Below are 20,874 nucleotides of genomic sequence, written 5' to 3'. Positions count from 1 at the left end.
GAACGTCTGGAGATACGCTTCGACGTCGTCGTGCGGAGTCATCTTCGGAAGCAGCCTCACAGCTTGCACACGGGCATCTGGTGGTGGCGCCGGTGGGTAGGCGGCTCGGAGGGTCGCAAGCTCCTGCTCCGTCTGGCCCTGCCGAGTGGCGAGATGTTCGGCGATTTGTTGTTGGCGGATGCTGACCTCAGTGAGGTGTTTTAGGAGTTCATCCATGTCTGGGGTGTGAGTCGGGGAGGGAGCGCGCACCTCTGTGGAGAGAGAAAAAAAAGAAAGGAAATTCGGCGGTGAGCAGTCAGGCAAATGAGTCCGCTTGTCGGTGATCCTTCACTATTCTGCCCGCATTCTCCACCACTTGTCACGGGGTGAAGAATCACACGACAAGGAAGTGCAAAATAAATGCCCCGGAGGGTGGATTTATTTGTGAACAAGCAGGTGGGTGTCAAGTGCGGTGGTGCCTCTGTGCTGTGCGTGCCGACTCTCGTCCTCTTCCTTGCTCGTGGGTTCGTGCTCGGTGCAAAATCCTGTGCTCAAGTGGGTGCCGCTCGGTCACACGCTGCTGTCTGAGGGAACAACCAGAGAAAGGCATTAGCTCTTGGCTCATGGAGAGTGAACTCACTTGTGGCATGGTTCGGCGTGGCTTTAAGTGGCGGCTGCTGATGAGTCTCAGCTGTGACCGAGCGGCCGGTAATGAGGGAGTGCAGGTGATCCTGATCCGTTTCCAGGACGACGCTGATGGGTAATCGGGACGCTCGTCACACTATCTATCTATCCTAGCGAAATGCTAATAATGCTAGAAACATGCTAATCCATCCTAGAAACATGCTAGTAACTTGCTAATCATGCTAACGACATGCTAGTCACTTGCTAATCATGCTAGAAACATGCTAGCGACATGCTAGTAACGTGCTAATCATGCTAGCGACATGCTAGTAATTTGCTAATCATACTAGTGACATGCTAGTCACTTGATAATCATGCTAAAACATGCTAGTCACTTGCTAATCATGCTAGTGACATGCTAATCATGCTAGAAACATGCTAGCGACATGCTAGTCACTTGCTAATCATGCTATAAACATGCTAGTGACATGCTAGTAACTTGCAAATCATGCTAGCAACATGCTAACAGCATGCTAATCATGCTAGAAACACGCTAGCGACATGCTAGTCAATTGCTAATTTTGGTAGCGACATGCTAGTAGCATGATAATCATGCCATAAACATGCTAGCGACATGCTAGTAACTTGCTAATCATGCTACCAACATGCTAGTAACTTGCTGATCATCATCTATGACAGACTGTATTGCCTTTAAAACATTCAAACTTTAAACTTTTAAACTACTTTAAACTTCAAACTATTTCAGACTGCAAACCATTAAACTTAAAACTTTTTTAAACTTCTTAAACTTTTCAAACTTTTTCTAACTTTCTGATCCGGCTTTCTCAAGCCAACTTAAAGTTTGTATCGACAAACTTTTTTATCTAGTTATAATTTAGAACTTTTTATTTCTATATGCTGATAATTAGTACAAATTATTTTGTTTTAAAAGGGGAGTGACATTAAAAAGACATGTAGCCTACACTCAGAAACAAATCTACAAAGCTGTCACTGCGGGCGTTACCCTTTCAAAATGTACTAATAGCCTATGTACACTTTAGATACTAAAATGTACTTTTAAAGTAATAATATGTAACATTTAGGAGTGAATACCAAAGATTAGCTAATACAAATATTAGCTTTTGTATAAGGTTCTGCTCCAGTGACGGCGGTGTGAGTGCTGTACCTGAGCATGGAATGTTGCCACTATTTCCAGCTTTTTTGAATGCTGTCAACCTCACAAATCGGCTATGAGTACATTTCATATACAAATCACTATATCTTGTCTTAATTGTAAACTTCCAAATGGGCCAGTTTGACTCATAAACATGAAAAACAACATACAACACTTTAGCCATTCTTTATTATTCATGTGGAAAGGAAAGGTGAGATGTTTTTAGGGTATTTTTCTACAACAAGTAGCCTAAATACGCAAACGTATAATGGGTAATACACTTATTCTAACAAAATCACCAGTTCCTTAAAACCATGGGCCAGTTGCCTAAACATAGCCATTAAGAACAATTTTGACCAATTAGCAGTTAGCCGAGAGCTAATTAGTCTTGCACTTTTGTGATTCAATTTGGGCCAATCTACCATTTTGTAAATTATCAGTTTTTAAGAAAACAAATTAGCCTAGACAACTTTTTTTAGACTAGTCTAGGCAGTTTATGCAACTTGCAATAGATACATATAAAAATTTTCAATTATAGCACATTTTCTTCAAGGACGGTCCACCTGGACCAACTTGGGGTTAAGAATCAAGGCATTAAAAAAAAAAAAAAAAAAAAATTTAAAACCTTTTGATTTGAAATAAGTGCAATATTAGTATAGCTCAGAAGTGCTTGTCCTGTTTTTCTTTTTTCTTGCTTCAGGGAAGAGTGGACTGAGGTGTAACTTCATCTTGTTGCACTTAATCTGCCAGTGAAATCAGAAAATCAAGGCATCATTAATAGCGACACATAGGGCCTGTTTACACCTGGTCACATGCGTTTTCTCTGCTCGGATATATATCTGATTTGTTAAAACGTTTCCATTTACACTTAGTCACATAAATGTGTCTTCGCAAATCGGATATAAATCCGTTCTTCAATTCCCGCGCTATATGCAAATTTAACGGAGTTCATGTCAATGAAAGCAATAGATATGCGCTGCATTTTATTCATTATCAGCTAATTTCAATATGAGAGACCGCAACAGGAAAGAGCGCGGCATCAGTAGTCTCACTACTTTTAATGAAGATGATTGTGTTGCGCCTCTGCGACTTCTTTCAGTTTCATTCGCGGCAGTTTGCGCGTCTGCTTGCTGAAGATGCAGTTACTCAACCGCTGTGATGCTTGTTGCATTAGTGCTGTCGTATCTGACTATAACATGCCATATAGCCTATAAAACGTTCTCACACGTTTATTATTTTAATTTTTTGGGTGGAGTATAATTAGCGTATGTGGTTTCAACAACCAGATGCATTTACACTTGTTCAGTTTCGTCTGGAATGCGGCCCAGACCACCTCCTGAAGTGGTTCTCTAATGCGTTTCGGAGGGCATTTACACCTGGTCTTTTCACGATCGGATAGCTATCCGATCACAAAAAACGCATGAAGTGACCAGGTGTAAACAGCCCCATACACGTGCACAAACAAACCACCTTCTCTCTCCTTTTATCTCTCACCTGCAAACACCTCGACTTCACAGAGAGTGAGGTATTTCCCACGCCCCGGTAGAAAAATGTTGACATATCTTCCCTTAACAGGCTTAAAATCAAATGTTTTTGTGCCTCCAGGTGGGATGAACCCAACAGTTGTAACCCTGTTAATACACACAGAGAAAGAGTAATAGAAAGTCACATAGCAATCAAAAAGGCAAGTAACAAATTTAATATACTTCTGTCAAAGGCAAGTTTGTACTCAAAGATTTTATTCAAAGTAAATTGATCTTATTTAATTCATTTTTCAAATATTTCTGTAAGTATTAGGGAGCGAGACAACACTTACAGCTCATTGTTGTTGCCATTATTTTCCAGGCTTTTGCCAATGCGGATCTGAGCACCAACTATCCGCTCTTCACAACAGTCTCCTCGATTAGTGATGAGAACCCTGGTTACCTTGTGCACTTCCTTCAGATCAACTCTCCACCAGGGATCGTCCCCTGCAGTGTGAGTGCAGGACCCGAGCATGTAATTTGACTCAGTGTTGCCATCGACAGCATTTTGAGCAGCTCCTAAACGATCGTATGTAGAAGACTGGACAGCTTCTGCTCCAGCAGCGAGATTCTCTGTTCAAAATAAAATAAAGTACATTTCATCTTCTTGTTGTTACGATCGTCTAGGGTCAACCATAACATAAATGAAATGTGCACTCACTCCCAAGATAGCATCAAACAAAAAGTACATTTATTAACAAATCTATAAGGAATACAAAACCAATAATAACAAAGGGGACAAATTCAGGAGTGGACAAGGCCAAAATAACAAACACAACAACTAGTTTTAATAAACCCTAAATTCCCTAACCAAAATAAAACACAAAAGAAAAATACACAACAACTTCCCTAACTCCCTTAACTCAAAACATAGAACAAACAATATAAAAGAAATGGCGTCACACTCCCTACTTCCCTTAAACTAAATATTGACAAATATAATTAGAAGGTAATTAGAACAAAAGCAAGTTTCTCAAAGCGCCTACATAACATCAGAAAGGAACCCAAATCAAAGCAAAACAAATGGCACACATTCGGCCTCCTAGAATGTTTGAGGAGGTCCTTTTCACTGGAACCGGAACTAGACCAATTAGAAGGCAGCCAATCAGGATCTCCAGATCTCGTGATCTCCAATCAGGATGAATGCAGACCACACCTTCTCCTGCACAGACACTCAGAAATACATACACATTTTCCGGGCAAGCCGGAGATGTAACACCCCCACCCTTAAAATAAAACATAGGTTTTTAAGACTGGATACGTGAAAGTGTGTCAGCAATCACGTTTTCAACTCCTTTTTTATGCTGGATGTTCAAATTAAAACCTTGACAAATCAATGCCCAACGCATGAGCCGGTGATTTGCGTTTGACATGCGTTGAAGAAAAACCAAGGGATTATGATGTGGTTGTACACTGGACCCAATGTATACTTCAAAATGTTGAATGGACAATAATAACGCAAGAGCTTCCTTTTCTATGGTACTATAGTTCAGTTGGTGTTTGAGAAATTTCTTGGAAAAAAAACTAATCGGATGTTCGATTCCAGCATCACCCGCCTGAATTAACACTGCACCAGCGCCCATGCCACTGGCATCAACTTCCAACTTGAATGCACGGTCAAAGCGAGGGGCGGAAAATACAGGTACGCTACACAACAAAGTTTTCAAAGCCTCAAAGGCAAACTGGCATGCAGAAGTCCATTCAAAAGAAACCCCTTTTCGGAGTAACCCTGTAAGAGGATTAGCCACATCTGAAAAGTTTAGACAGAAATTTCTATAGTAACCAGTCATACCTAAAAAACGCCTAAGCGCTCTCTTCGTCATAGGTACAGGAAAATCCAAAATAACTTGAATTTTGGAGCCAAGTGGTCGAACTTTTCCATTCCCAACCTCTTTTCCCAGATAACTTACAGTTGCACAAGCAAATTCGCATTTCGCCAAATTCAATGTGAGATTGGCCTCTTTCAAGTGTGCAAAAACACAGTTCAACAGTTGGACATGTTCATCCCAAGAATCAGAATAACAGACAACATCAAGATATGCATCACAATTTGGAACATTAAGTAACACTCTCGACATTAAACGTTGAAATGTTGCACCAGCATTCCGTAATCCAAACGCCATCACCCTATACTGAAGGAATGCGTCAGGAGCAGCAAAGGCAGAAACTTCGGAGGCTCTCTCAGTAAGTGGTACTTGCCAGTATCCTTTTAGAAGGTCAAGTTTAGTGACAAATTTCGAATTTCCAACGCAGTCAACATAATCTTTGACACGAGGCAATGGAAATGAATCAGGTTTCGTCAAGGCATTGACTTTCCTATAATCGGTGCAAAATCTAGATGTGCCATCGGACTTGGGGACTAACAAACACAGTGAACACCAGGGACTACTACTGGGAACTGCTAAACCATGTTCCAACAAATATTGGGTTTCATGTTTCATGAGATCCCTTTTGACGGAATTAACTCTGTAAGCATTTTGCTTAACAGGAATATGTGAACCAACATCAATATCATGTTCTATGACATGCGTTGTCGAGGGAAAATCATTGAATAATGTTGGATATTTACTGATCAAACATCTGAGATCGGCTTGGGCCGGAACAGGTACATGTGAGAACTTAGTGGATAGATCTTTCTTAAAACTAGAATTTGATAAACGGGCAGTCAAAAATGAAGCACTTCCCATTTTTAAATCATCACTCTCAGGGGCGTAGTCAGACAGGGACACATTCACAGATGTAACCATAGCGGCAACAGCAGTCACCTTTGACACCTCAGAACGAGTTATATAAGGCTTAAGCATATTAACATGACACACCCTTGATTTCCTTCTGCGATCGAAAGTATTCACCACATAAGTAGTATCTCCTAACCTTGCCTGAATTTCGTAAGGACCAACAAATTTAGCTTTTAAAGGAGAGCCAAGTATTGGCAATAAAACAAGAACTCAATCCCCTATCTGCAAAGACTGCTGCACGGCTTCGTGATCATAGCGAATTTTCATTTGCTCCTGAACAGCACTAAGTGACTTCCTCGCCAAAGTCCATACAGTGTGCAAACGAAGAATGCTCAACACCTAATATTTGTTCCTGCAGAACTTTCAAAGGCCCCCGCACAGAATGACCGAAAATTAACTCAGATGGGCTAAAACCAAGTGCTGCTTGCGTCGTGTTACGGACAGCAAACAATAAAAGAGGAATCTCCTCATCGCAATCTCGCTCTCGCTTTACACAAAAAGTACGAAGCATCGATTTTAATGTTTGGTGAAATCGTTCAATAGCACCCTGGGACTGTGGGTGATAGGCACTAGACACTTGGTGCTTAATGTTTAATTGCCTCATTACTTTAGCAAACACCTTAGACATAAAATTACTACCCTGGTCAGACTGAATATACCGAGGAAGACCAAATGTAGTACAAAATTTAACAATGGCTTTAACGATAGATGGAGCTTTGAGAGTTCGTAATGGGATCGCTTCAGGAAATCTGGTCGCCACACACAGTGTTAAAAGATAAGAATTCCCAGATTTAGTCTTTGGTAAAGGGCCAACGCAATCAATTAAAATGCGCTCAAATGGTTCTCCAAGTACAGGAATTGATTTTAAAGGAGCTGGGGGAATAACCTGGTTGGGTTTTCCGGCTAGCTGGCAAGGATGACATGACTTACAGAACTTTACTACATCAGATTTCATAGATGGCCAGAAGAAATGTTTTAACAAACTGTCATACGTTTTCCTGATGCCAACATGGCCTGAGAGTTCATGTTTATGTGCAAGACTTAATACCTGCAGTCGGTAAGGCTCTGGAACCACAACCTGGTAAACTGTACTCCAGTCCTCCTCAGTTTTAGGTGAAGACCATTTACGCATCAACACCTCTTCATCGCAGTAATACACAACAGAATGCTTCGACAAGACAGATTTTTTTACAGCAGTTGCGAAGCAAGGGGTCAAAGTAGGATCAGCATGCTGGGCTTTAATCAATTCCAGTTTACCTAAAGGCAGATTGGAATTAGGAACAGCACACACATTCAACTCATTCACATTATCATTCACAAGTTGATCGGGCACTTCTGTAGCCAAAAAAGATTCGGAAAGATCCACAGTTTCCTCAAACTTAAGAGATTGAGCACGAGTCACTGCACAAGCACTAAACACATTAGGAAAGGTTTCATGTAACACATCGTTACCTTTATTTACCTCGGCGGGGTCATCAGTCACTTCAGGCAAACAAAAAACTTCTTACCTGCTAAGTCATTACCAAGAATGAGTGATACTCCCTTCACAGGTAACTCAGCACAAACAACCAACTTAACAGGCCCTGAACAAATGCTAGACTGTAGAAACACATTGTGCAGAGGTACTTTAATCACAGTCAAATCAATTACTTTTACTAATACATCAGCCCCACAGCTAGAACGGGTAGAAAAAGGCAGTATACTTTCCAAGATAAACGATTGGGCTGAACCTGTGTCCCTCAAAATACATACAGATTTGGCCTCAGACATTGCCCCATCAAATGATACCATGCCATCAGAAGTGAATGGCTCGAATGCGGACCCAACTATCGACGAAAGTTCTGGTACGCCACTGTCAACTAAAGCCACACTCTTTGAAGTGTTAACTCGCCTGTTAGTTTTACGCTTCAAAACAGGACAAACTGCAATAAGGTGCCCAACCTCATGGCAATAAAAACATTCACGGTTTTCTATACTGTCACTACCTGCGTTATCTTTAACCGCGGTCATAACATCTTTAGAATTTCGTGTGCGAACAGTAGGATTACGCTTTGTAGGTGATGAAAATACGATTCGGTGAGTGAGCACAAATTCATCAGAAAAAACGGCTGCCACTGTAAGCGTGGATACCTTCTGTTCATTCAAATAAATTACAATTTTCTCTGGCAAACTGTTCTTAAAATCCTCCAGCAAAATTAATTCCTTGAGTTGTCCTAAAGTTGTGACCTTATTCGCAGTGCACCATTTTTCAAACAAGTTTAATTTGTCACGAGCAAATTCAACAAACGTTTGTCCTGGGGATTTTACATGATTCTTAAATTTTTGACGATACGCTTCAGGAACTAATTCGTAAGCACGTAATACAGCATTCTTCATAGCATCAGAATCTAAACTCTGTTCAAGAGTCAAGGCCGAACAAACTTCCTGTGCTTTTCCAACAAGCTTACACTGCAATAGCAGTGGCCAAACTTTTCGCGGCCATTGTAATGTGGCGGCGATACGTTCAAACACAGTAAAGTATGTATCTACTTCACTTTCACGGAAGAGCAGGACTAACGCAATTTGTCTACTAATGTCAAAACTCTGACTTACTTGCAAATCACGTCGAGGCACAGGGTCAGATGTCGAACCGGGAGTGGAAGTGCTGGTCGAAGAAGATGACATAGGTGTACTAGCTCCATATGGACCTGTATTCGGAGGCTTGTTAGGAACTTTAGTTTTAATCTCGAGCTCCAGCTCTTTCAAACGAATTGTGCGCTGGGTTTCAAGCTCAACTGTTTTAACCTGCAACAGTTGACTTTGATACTGCTGCCGGCTCAGCTCCAACTCAAGCTGCTTTAATTGAATATTCAACAATGGGTCTTGTGGGGACGGCAGCACAGCGGGATTTGGTTTGGTCTGCTCTGCTCCCTCACCCCCGGAACTCGATATACAATTTGCAACACCCGCTAGCTCGCTCTCCTCTGGCAGGATCCCATTTTCCACCATATGTTTCAGCACCACTTCCTTAACCTCCCTCTTTACTGCACTCCGAGACACCCTGATCTGATATAAATCCGCGACTGCAAATAAGTCATCTTTACGACATTTTTCCAATTGTTGCGCCGAAGGTTGAATTGCAAAATCCTCCAAATTAAATTTAGAAGAAAATCTAAATCCTCTATCAAACTCCCTTCCCCTTAAAGCAAAATCCCCGAGAAAAACGATAAAAAACAATGCAAACTTCATTAAATCGAATGCTCCATTTGTCTAAACAAATAAGTTTGAACTAGCGGACGAGCCCCCAATTATGTTACGATCGTCTAGGGTCAACCATAACATAAATGAAATGTGCTTCCAATTGTTGCGCCGAGATATAATCCCATATTGCTAAGTCATGTAATAAAATTATTGATCATAGTTTTTTTTTAATGTTTAAATTCAATCAACATCTTCAAATGATATTAAAGTGCAACTGACAGCACACTTAAAGCAATGAAGAACACTCACTTGAAACAAAAGAGCACTCTGATGTCTTCTTTGCTGTTAAAAATAGTTATGTAAAAATAAATAAGAACATACATTTTTGTACATAAAAAAAAATACATGAACAAATTTGATCTCAGAGTCTTTCCCTTACCTGAAAATACTTGAACTTCACACAGAGTGAGGTATTTCCCATGCCCAGGTAGAAAAATGTTGACATATCTCCCCTTAACAGGCTTAAAATCAAATGTTTTTGTGCCTCCAGGTGGGATGAACCCAACAGTTGTAACCCTGTTAATACACACAGAGAAAGAGAAATAGAGAGCAACATAGCAATCAAAAAGGCAAGTAACAAATTAAATATACTTCTGTCAAAGGCAAGTTTGTACTCAAAGATTTTATTCAAAGTAAATTGATCTTATTTATTCTTATTTTATTCATTTTTCAAATATTTCTGTAAGTATTAGGGAGCGAGACAACACTTACAGCTCATTGTTGTTGCCATTATTTTCCAGGCTTTTGCCAATGCGGATCTGAGCACCAACTATCCGCTCTTCACAACAGTCTCCTCGATTAGTGATGATAATCTTGGTTACCTTGTGCACTTCCTTCAGATCAGCTCTCCACCAGGGATCGTCCCCTGCAGTGTGAGTGCAGGACCCAAGCATGTAATTTGACTCCGTATTGCCATCGACAGCATTTTGAGCAGCTCCTAAATGATTGTATGTAGAAGACTGGACAACTTCAGCTCCAGCAGCGAGATTCTCTGTTCAACATAAAATAAAGTACATTTTACCTTCTTGTGCTAAAATATAATCCCATATTGCTAAATCATGTAATAAAATTATTGATCATAGATTTTTTAAATGTTTAAATTCAATCAACATCTTCAAATGATATTAAAGTGCTACTGACAGCACACTTAAAGCAATGAAGAACACTCACTTAAAACAAGAGGGCACTCTGATGTCTTCTTTGCTGTTAAAAATAGTTATGTAAAAATAAATAAGAACATACATTTTTGTACATAAAAAAAAAATACATAAACAAATTTGATCTCTGAGTCTTTCCCTTACCTGCAAATACTTGAACTTCACACAGAGTGAGGTATTTCCCATGCCCGGGTAGAAAAATGTTGACATATTGCCCCTTAACAGGCTTAAAATCAAATGTTTTTGTGCCTCCAGGTGGGATGAACCCAACAGTTGTAACCCTGTTAATACACACAGAGAAAGAGAAATAGAGAGCAACATAGCAATCAAAAAGGCAAGTAACGAATGAAATATACTTCTGTCATAGGCAAGTTTGTATTCAAAGATTTTATTCAAAGTAAATTGATCTTATTTATTCTTATTTTATTCATTTTTCAAATATTTCTGTAAGTATTAGGGAGCGAGACAACACTTACAGCTCATTGTTGTTGCCATTATTTTCCAGGCTTTTGCCAATGCGGATCTGAGCACCAACTATCCGCTCTTCACAACAGTCTCCTCGATTAGTGATGATAACCCTGGTTACCTTGTGCACTTCCTTCAAATCAGCTCTCCACCAGGGATCGTCCCCTGCAGTGTGAGTGCAGGACCCAAGCATGTAATTTGACTCCGTATTGCCATCGACAGCATTTTGAGCAGCTCCTAAATGATTGTATGTAGAAGACTGGACAACTTCAGCTCCAGCAGCGAGATTCTCTGTTCAACATAAAATAAAGTACATTTCACCTTCTTGTGCTAAAATATAATCCCATATTGCTAAATCATGTAATAAAATTATTGATCATAGATTTTTAAATGTTTAAATTCAATCAACATCTTCAAATGATATTAAAGTGCTACTGACAGCACACTTAAAGCAATGAAGAACACTCACTTAAAACAAGAGGGCACTCTGATGTCTTCTTTGCTGTTAAAATAGTTATGTAAAAATAAATAAGAACATACATTTTTGTACATAAAAAAATACATAAACAAATTTGATCTCTGAGTCTTTCCCTTACCTGCAAATACTTGAACTTCACACAGAGTGAGGTATTTCCCATGCCCGGTAGAAAAATGTTGACATATTGCCCTTAACAGGCTTAAAATCAAATGTTTTGTGCCTCCAGGTGGGATGAACCCAACAGTTGTAACCCTGTTAATACACACAGAGAAAGAGAAATAGAGAGCAACATAGCAATCAAAAAGGCAAGTAACGAATGAAATATACTTCTGTCATAGGCAAGTTTGTATTCAAAGATTTTATTCAAAGTAAATTGATCTTATTTTATTCTTATTTTATTCATTTTCAAATATTTCTGTAAGTATTAGGAGCGAGACAACACTTACAGCTCATTGTTGTTGCCATTATTTTCCAGGCTTTTGCCAATGCGGATCTGAGCACCAACTATCCGCTCTTCACAACAGTCTCCTCGATTAGTGATGATAACCCTGGTTACCTTGTGCACTTCCTTCAAATCAGCTCTCCACCAGGGATCGTCCCCTGCAGTGTGAGTGCAGGACCCAAGCATGTAATTTGACTCCGTATTGCCATCGACAGCATTTTGAGCAGCTCCTAAATGATTGTATGTAGAAGACTGGACAACTTCAGCTCCAGCAGCGAGATTCTCTGTTCAACATAAAATAAAGTACATTTCACCTTCTTGTGCTAAGATTTGTGCTAAAATATAATCCCATATGTGACCCCGGACCACAAAACTGTCACGGATCCGCCCACAACCTCATCTACACCAACCATCAACACCCGTTCACAATCACCCGAATACTGATTACCACCTGACTCCAATCACCAAACACCCTACATAAAGTCACTCACCACAATCCTTCGTTGGTTGGTCTCAAGGTCGTAAGCTCATCATCATCTCTCACTTACCTCTTGGATTCCTGGACTCCTCCGTGCCTCCAACCCTGACAGAAGACCAACCCCAAGAGAAATATTGAGACGTGGCAGATCTGCGATGGAAGGTCAAAATCTTCCAACGCCGGATCCATTTGCCGAGCTAGTTCACGCTCTCCGTGAATCCCTGAAACCACCTCCAGCCCAGCCACCTCCGTCTAGGTGCCCCATGGCTAAACCTACCCTCTACTCAGGAGAGGCGGCCACCTGTCGCGGCTTCCTACTTCAATGCTCGCTGTACTTCGAGTTTCAACCCCACCAGTTCCTGAATGATCGGGCGAAAATCGCCTTTATCATGTCCCTGCTGTCCGGAAGAGCCCTACAGTGGGCCGAAGCGCTCTGGAATTCCCACAGTCCGTTAGTACGGTCCCTGGATGCCTTCGTCGACCACTTTCGGGAAGTATTCAGCCAGTCAGCCTCCTCCGTTTCAGTTCATGAAGAGCTGTTTCAGCTGCAACAAGCAAACATGTCCGTTCACGACTATACCATACGATTCCGCACTCTGGCCGCTAGCAGTGGGTGGAACGAAACGTCACTTCTCGCCGCCTATCGACGGGGTTTGGAACCAACCATCAGACAACAATTGTCGGTCATCGAGGATTCGGTGGGCTTGGAGAGTTTGCTTCAAAAGGCGTTACATATCTCACAACAGTTAACGGCCTGCCGCTCAGATACCACCCCGATAACTACCTCCCAGAAACCATGTCCAACTGCACCAGAGCCCATGCAAGTGGACCAGTACCATCTCTCTCCGGAGGAACAGTCTCGTCACCGAACGCTCAATCTGTGTATGTACTGCGGCTCAGGAAGTCACGTTCTGGTGTCCTGTCCCGTCCGACCCGCGAACTCAACGGTGAGTACAGTTCACCTTCACCGGATGTTTCTGAAATTCCTCATAGTCATGCTTTGATACTACACCTGCACCACTCCTTCCCAGTAAAGGTCCTCATCGACTCTGGAGCCGCGGAAATTTCATCTCTTGACTTGCCTTTCCGTATTCAGTTACCCCGGCTCGGCGACACCTCCTATCGGTTCCACCATCCAAGGCAGGCCACTGAGTAAGGGGCTGGTGCGTCACTGCACCCGGAGGTCACGCTCCGCATGGGGAACTTTCACGAGGAACCAATCTCTTTCCTTATCCTGGAGGATGCCATTGTGGAGGTAGTGCTGGGGCGTCCCTGGTTAGCAAAGCACCACCCGACTTGCACTGGCGCTCAGGAAATCCTTGATGGAGTGCCTCGTGCTTCGAGAAATGCCTCACCGGTCTCCCAGTGCCTCACCAGTATGTGCCATCTCTCCCACTCAACTCAACCACTATAGAGAGTCCTACCACACCTACCTCAATCCGTATTCCCCAAGCTTACCTCTCCTATGAAGATGTGTTCAGTAGAACGGCTGCTACCCGCCTTCCTCCACACCGACCATGGGATTGCGCCATTAACCTGTTGCCCGGGGCCAAACTGCCTAAAGGCCACGTCTATCCCCTCTCGATCCCAGAACGTGCCGCCATGGAGGAATACGTGAGAGAGGCACTGCAGCAGGGGTTCATCCGTCCCTCCACATCGCCCGCAGCATCCAGCTTCTTCTTTGTCGCCAAGAAGGACGGAGGCCTCCGTCCGTGCATAGATTACAGGGCGCTCAATGCCCAGACAATCAAGTTCGCCTACCCCTTGCCACTGGTGCCGGCAGCCTTGGAAGAGCTTCGTGGGGCCCGAGTCTTTACTAAGCTGGATCTCCATGGCGCCTATAACTTGATTAGAATACGCAAAGGAGACGAGTGGAAGACAGCCTTCATTACACCTACCGGGCACTACGAATATCAGGTTATGCCGTATGGCCTTTCCAACTCACCATCAGTATTCCAAAACTTTATGAACGAGATCTTCCGGGACATGCTCAACCGATTTACCCTCATTTACATCGATGATATTCTGATCTACTCAGCCACCCTTGAAGAACACCACGCTCATGTCAGTCAAGTCCTCCAACGCCTTCGCCAGCACCAACTATACCTTAAACTTGAAAAATGCGAGTTTCATCAGACCCAGGTTCACTTCCTAGGGTACATTATCGACGCGAATGGGGTACAAATGGACCCGGCCAAGGTGGAAGCCGTAAGGAACTGGCCTCAACCGTCCACTATCAAGGAGCTACAACGGTTCCTCGGCTTCGCCAACTTTTATCGGCGTTTCATTGCCCAGTTCAGCCATTTATCAGCCCCCTTAACCTCTCTCCTTCAAGGGAAACCGAAATCCCTCACCTGGACGTCCCAAGCGGAACTCGCCTTCGAAAAGTTAAAATCCTCCTTCTGTACCGCTCCAATACTCACCCATCCGGATCCCGATCACAGCTTCGTGGTAGAGGTGGATGCTTCAACAGTGGGGGTGGGGGCAGTGTTGTCCCAAAGGAAAGGTGAACCCCCAGTCCTTCACCCTTGCGCCTACTTCTCTAAGAAGATGTCACCGGCCGAGCAAAACTACGACATCGGGAACCGCGAACTACTGGCCATCAAGCTGGCGCTGGAGGAATGGCGGCACTGGCTGGAGGGCGCCCAACATCCATTCGAGGTGATTACGGATCATAAAAACCTCCAATACCTTCGGGAAGCCAAACGCCTAAATCCCAGACAAGCCCGCTGGGCCCTTTTCTTCACGAGATTCAAATTTACCATCACTTATCGTCCCGGCCATAAGAACCTCAAAGCCGACGCTTTGTCCCGTCTGCACCAACCAGACCCCTCACCTGAAAACCCAGAGCCAATCCTGCCGCCTAACATCTTTGCGTGTCCCATCATCTGGAAGATGGATGACCAGATCCGTGCCGCCACTCAAGAGGAACCTGCTCCTCCGGAAACTCCTGAGGGGAAGCTGTATGTCCCAACCACTCTTCGAATCCCCATTCTAGATTCAACCCACACGTCTCCAGGTTCAGGTCACCCAGGCCGCACACGCACTCCCATGCTCCTCCGGAACAAGTACTGGTGGCCCAACATGAAGCAGGATGTGGCCCGGTATGTCCGAGGCTGTTCCGTCTGTGCCATCACTTCAACCCCCCGTCACTTACCTGAGGGCAAACTGCTACCACTACCCATTCCTCGCCGACCCTGGTCCCATATCGGGGTTGATTTTGCCACAGACTTACCCCCCTCAAATGGATCAACTACTATTCTGGTTGTCGTCGATCGATTCTCAAAGGCTTGTAAATTAATCCCATTACGAGGTTTACCCACGGCCCTCGAAACGGCGGAAGCCCTCTTCCAGCACGTCTTTAGGAACTTTGGCTTACCCGAAGATATTGTCTCCGACCGAGGGCCCCAATTTACCTCCAGGGTTTGGCGCAGTTTCTTCCGTCTGTTGGGAGTCTCAGTAAACCTGTCCTCCGGTTATCACCCGCAAACCAATGGCCAAACAGAACGGAAGATTCAAGAGATTGGACGTTACCTCCGCGCCTATTGCCATCGACACCAAGACCGATGGAGCCAATACCTTCCCTGGGCCGAATACGCCCAAAATTCAATGCGGCAGGAAACCACCGGTCTAACCCCATTTCAATGCTTCCTCGGATTTCAACCACCTCTCTTCCCCTGGACCGGAGAACCCTCCGAAGTTCCCTCTGTGGACTTCTGGTTTCGAGAGAGCGAAAGGGATTCTCGGCGCGCCGCTACCCCGCTATACCAACCTGGCGACCAAGTTTGGCTCTCCACGCGGGATATCCGCCTCCGTCTACCCTGCAAAAAACTAAGCCCTCGCTACGTCGGCCCTTTCCCCATACGAAGACAAATCAACGAAGTCACCTACGAGCTCCAACTCCCCCCAACTTACCGTATATCACCTACCTTCCATGTGTCGTTACTGAAACCATTCACTAACCCCGTTCTCCCTCCATCCACAGAGCCCGAAGTGCCTCCTCCTCCCGAAGCCGAACCCAGTGAAACCATCTACCGAGTTAAAGAGATCCTAAACTCCCGGCGGCGGGGCGGCCGACTCCAATATCTCGTGGATTGGGAGGGATTCGGCCCCGAGGAGAGGTCATGGGTGAACCGAGAGGATGTACTGGACCCCTTGCTCCTTTCCGACTTTCACCAGTCACACCCCAACTGCCCAGCCCCAAGAGGACGCGGTCGCCCTCGCCGCCGGACCCGGGCGCCGGGAGACGCCCATGGGGGAGGGGGTACTGTCACGGATCCGCCCACAACCTCATCTACACCAACTATCAACACCCGTTCACAATCACCCGAATACTGATTACCACCTGACTCCAATCACCAAACACCCTACATAAAGTCACTCATCACAATCCTTCGTTGGTTGGTCTCAAGGTCGTAAGCTCATCATCATCTCTCACTTACCTCTTGGATTCCTGGACTCCTCCGTGCCTCCAACCCTGACAAAAACCAGGTAGAAAAATAAGTGTACATTTTTTGAAATTGAGATTTATAAATCATATGAAAGCTGAATAGATAAGCTTTCCATTGATGTATGGTTTGTTAGGATCGGACAATATTTGGCCGAGATACAACTATTTGAAAATCTGGAATCTGAGGGTGCAAAAAAATCTAAATACTGAGAAAATTGCCTTTAAAGTTGTCCAAATGAAGTTCTTAGTAATGCATATTACTAATCAAAACTTAAGTTTTAATATATTTATGGTATGAAATTTACAAAATATCTTCATGGAACATGATCTTTATTTAATATCCTAATGATTTTTGGCATAAAAGAAAAATCAATAATTTTGACCCATACAATGTATTTTTGGCTATTGCTACAAATATACCCCAGCGACGTAAGACTGGCTTTGTGGTCCAGGGTCACATATTGCTAAGTCATGTAATAAAATGATTGATCATAGTTTTTTTAAATGTTTAAATTCAATCAACATCTTCCAATGATATTAAAGTGCTACTGACAGCACACTTAAAGCAATGAAGAACACTCACTTAAAACAAAAGGGCACTCTGATGTCTTCTTTGCTGTTAAAAATAGTTATGTAAAAATAAATAAGAACATACATTTTTGTACATAAAAAAAAAATACATGAACAAATTTGATCTCTGAGTCTTTCCCTTACCTGTAAATACTTGAACTTCACACAGAGTGAGGTATTTCCCATGCCCAGGTAGAAAAATGTTTACATATTGCCCCTTAACAGGCTTAAAATCAAATGTTTTTGTGCCTCCAGGTGGGATGAACCCAACAGTTGTAACCCTGTTAATACACACAGAGAAAGAGAAATAGAGAGCAACATAGCAATCAAAAAGTCAAGTAACAAATTTAATATACTTCTGTCAAAGGCAAGTTTGTATTCAAAGATTTTTTTCAAAGTAAATTGATCTTATTTATTCTTATTTCATTCATTTTTCAAATATTTCTGTAAGTATTAGGGAGCGAGACAACACTTACAGCTCATTGTTGTTGCCATTATTTTCCAGGCTTTTGCCAATGCGGATCTGAGCACCAACTATCCGCTCTTCACAACAGTCTCCTCGATTAGTGATGATAATCTTGGTTACCTTGTGCACTTCCTTCAAATCAGCTCTCCACCAGGGATCGTCCCCTGCAGTGTGAGTGCAGGACCCGAGCATGTAATTTGACTCAGTGTTGCCATCGACAGCATTTTGAGCAGCTCCTAAACGATCGTATGTAGAAGACTGGACAGCTTCAGCTCCAGCAGCGAGATTCTCTGTTCAACATAAAATAAAGTACATTTCATCATCTTGTGCTAAAATATAATCCCATATTGCTAAATCATGTAATAAAATTATTGATCTTAGTTTTTTTAAATGTTTAAATTCAATCAACATCTTCAAATGATATTAAAGTGCTACTGACAGCACACTTAAAGCAATGAAGAACACTCACTTGAAACAAAAGGGCACTCTGATGTCTTCTTTGCTGTTAAAAATAGTTATGTAAAACTAAATAAGAACATACATTTTTGTACATAAAAAAACAAAAAAACAAAAAACAAATTTGATCTCTGAGTCTTTCCCTTACCTGTAAATACTTGAACTTCACAGAGAGTGAGGTATTTCCCATGCCCGGGTAGAAAAATGTTGACATATCTTCCCTTAACAGGATTAAAATCAAATGTTTTTGTGCCTCCAGGTGGGATGAACCCAACAGTTGTAACCCTGTTAATACACACAGAGAAAGAGAAATAGAGAGCAACATAGCAATCAAAAAGGCAAGTAACAAATTAAATATACTTCTGTCAAAGGCAAGTTTGTACTCAAAGATTTTATTCAAAGTAAATTGATCTTATTTATTCTTATTTTATTCATTTTTCAAATATTTCTGTAAGTATTAGGGAGCGAGAAAACACTTACAGCTCATTGTTGTTGCCATTATTTTCCAGGCTTTTGCCAATGCGGATCTGAGCACCAACTATCCGCTCTTCACAACAGTCTCCTCGATTAGTGATGATAATCTTGGTTACCTTGTGCACTTCCTTCAGATCAACTCTCCACCAGGGATCGTCCCCTGCAGTGTGAGTGCAGGACCCGAGCATGTAATTTGACTCCGTATTGCCATCGACAGCATTTTGAGCAGCTCCTAAATGACTGTATGTAGAAGACTGGACAGCTTCTGCTCCAGCAGCGAGATTCTCTGTTCAACATAAAATAATATTTTTTTAATTCTTTAGTACGCTAATATATACAATTATATAGATAGATCGATGTTTTTAATAACCACAAATTGTATTTCAGTCTATAATTTTAATAAATGAGTTTCATCATAATCAATAGCTACAAAACTTCTCTGATTCTTGAATTCAGACATTTTTCTTTTTTTATTCTAAATTACCTGTCAAATCAGCAATGCACAGACCAGGAAAAAGTGTGAGCAATAATATCACAAGGTCACCCATCCTCACCTAAGACATAATACAACACATTAACTGAGCCGATGCTTAATTTCTGTCTTATCTATTTTTTTTTAAGTCATCACATGTCATAAAGTCAGAACAGTGTCTTTTTGCTGTGACACATTAGTCATTCAATAGCTTCAAGTGATTGATATCCAGATTTGAAGTGTCACATATTCACTTGTGTGTTCCACCCATGGTGTTTGGAAAAGAAGAACATGATCCTTACCTGGCTGTCTATCCTCAGTGTAGGCTAAGTGTGTTTGAACCAGATCAACATGGATGAGTGTGTTGATCTTTATGTGGTTTGCTTTGTGCTCTTCTATGTATGTGTCAGTGGTTGGATGTGTTGCAAAATCAGATAAGTACGGTGGCCGAGAGAGCTCAACACGCTGTAACTTCAGAAAACACATGCAAATAGAAAAAGCACCAGCAAATTAAGAAAACAACTTCATCAATTTGACAACACATGCGCTACAAATGCTCACAACGCAAACAAATAATGAAATGCGCTGCAAATGCTCACAACTGCAAATGCTCTTTTTTTGGTTGTGTTGTGAGGATTTGCGGTGCATTTCTTTATTTGGTTGTGTTGAAAGCATTTGTAGCGCATGTGTTGTCAAATTGATGAAGTTGTTTTCTTAATTTGCAGGTGTTTTTTCTATTTGCAACGCGTTGAGCTCTCTCGTAGATAAGCTATTTCAAGGTACTCAGGTCCGTTCTAAATAGATAAATAACGCCCACTTCTTTTTCAACAAATTCCCTTTTTAATTTAGCAAAGAACTTTAAAGGAAATACAGTTTACATCCACCTTTCAGAATAAAAAGTTTTAATTATTTTGCCAAAATAAGAGGGATCATACAAAATGCATGTTATTGTTTATTTAGTACTGACCTGAATAAGCTATTTCACATAAAAGATGTTTACATATAGTCCACAAGAGAAAATAATAGTTGAATTTATAAAAATGACCCCATTCAAAAGTTTACATCCCCTTGATTCTTGTGTTGTTATCTGAATGATACACAGCTGTGTTTTTTTGTTTAGTGATAGTTGTTCATGAGTCCCTTGTTTATCCTGAACATTTAAACTGTCTGCTGTTCTTCAGAAAAATCCTTCAGGTCCCACAAATTCTTTGGATTTTCAGCATTTTTGTGTATTTGAACCCTTTCCAACAATGACTGTATGATATTGAAATCCATCTTTTCACACCGAAGACAACTGAGGGACTCATATGCAACTATTACAGAAGGTTCAAACGTTTACTGATGCTGCAGAAGGAAAAACCATGCATTAAGAGCCGGCGGTGAAAACTTTTGAACAGAGATAGATGGAGATATGTAAATTTTTCTTATTTTGCCTAAATATCATATTTTTTTCATTTAGTACTGCCCTTCAGAGGCTACAGAAGATAGTTACATGTTTCCCAGAAGACAAAATAAGTTAAATTTACCCTGATCTTCAAATTCCAAAAGTTTTCGCCCCCTGGCTCATAACCCCCTAGTGTTGTTCGGTCATTTTAGACCAGAATTTTTTTTTTTTTTTTTAATTCATCGGAATGGTACGAAACTTGGTGACTTTTATGGCAGTTGCTATGTGACCACAAACAAAAATC

At 42.0% G+C, this 20,874-nt stretch overlaps 2 protein-coding genes across 2 annotated transcripts; both read right to left on the bottom strand.

The window, feature by feature from the left end:
- Window positions 1-1,948: 1,948 nt before the first annotated feature.
- On the bottom strand, window positions 1,949-12,006 carry LOC131525136 (uncharacterized). The gene is made up of 12 exons (XM_058752512.1): window positions 11,825-12,006; window positions 11,497-11,630; window positions 11,370-11,402; window positions 10,912-11,191; window positions 10,580-10,716; window positions 10,449-10,481; window positions 9,990-10,269; window positions 9,658-9,794; window positions 9,528-9,560; window positions 3,594-3,873; window positions 3,272-3,408; window positions 1,949-2,520 (listed from the first exon to the last, which is right to left on the bottom strand). The coding sequence occupies exons 1-12, from the start codon at window positions 12,004-12,006 to the stop codon at window positions 2,516-2,518; spliced, it is 1,671 nt and encodes a 556-aa protein (XP_058608495.1). The 3' UTR covers window positions 1,949-2,515.
- Window positions 11,900-19,614, bottom strand: LOC131526058 (uncharacterized). Its single transcript, XM_058754138.1, has 10 exons — window positions 19,489-19,614; window positions 19,199-19,268; window positions 18,721-19,000; window positions 18,389-18,525; window positions 18,254-18,286; window positions 17,795-18,074; window positions 17,463-17,599; window positions 17,332-17,364; window positions 16,741-16,775; window positions 11,900-12,104 (listed from the first exon to the last, which is right to left on the bottom strand). The coding sequence occupies exons 2-10, from the start codon at window positions 19,260-19,262 to the stop codon at window positions 12,051-12,053; spliced, it is 1,053 nt and encodes a 350-aa protein (XP_058610121.1). The 5' UTR covers window positions 19,263-19,268; window positions 19,489-19,614; the 3' UTR covers window positions 11,900-12,050.
- Window positions 19,615-20,874: the final 1,260 nt, after the last annotated feature.

Source organism: Onychostoma macrolepis, chromosome 19 (genome assembly GCF_012432095.1).
Source record: "Onychostoma macrolepis isolate SWU-2019 chromosome 19, ASM1243209v1, whole genome shotgun sequence".
Classification (NCBI taxonomy): domain Eukaryota; kingdom Metazoa; phylum Chordata; class Actinopteri; order Cypriniformes; family Cyprinidae; genus Onychostoma; species Onychostoma macrolepis.
Note: the sequence above shows the minus strand (reverse complement) of the source record. Positions and strands in the feature narration are given on the sequence as shown.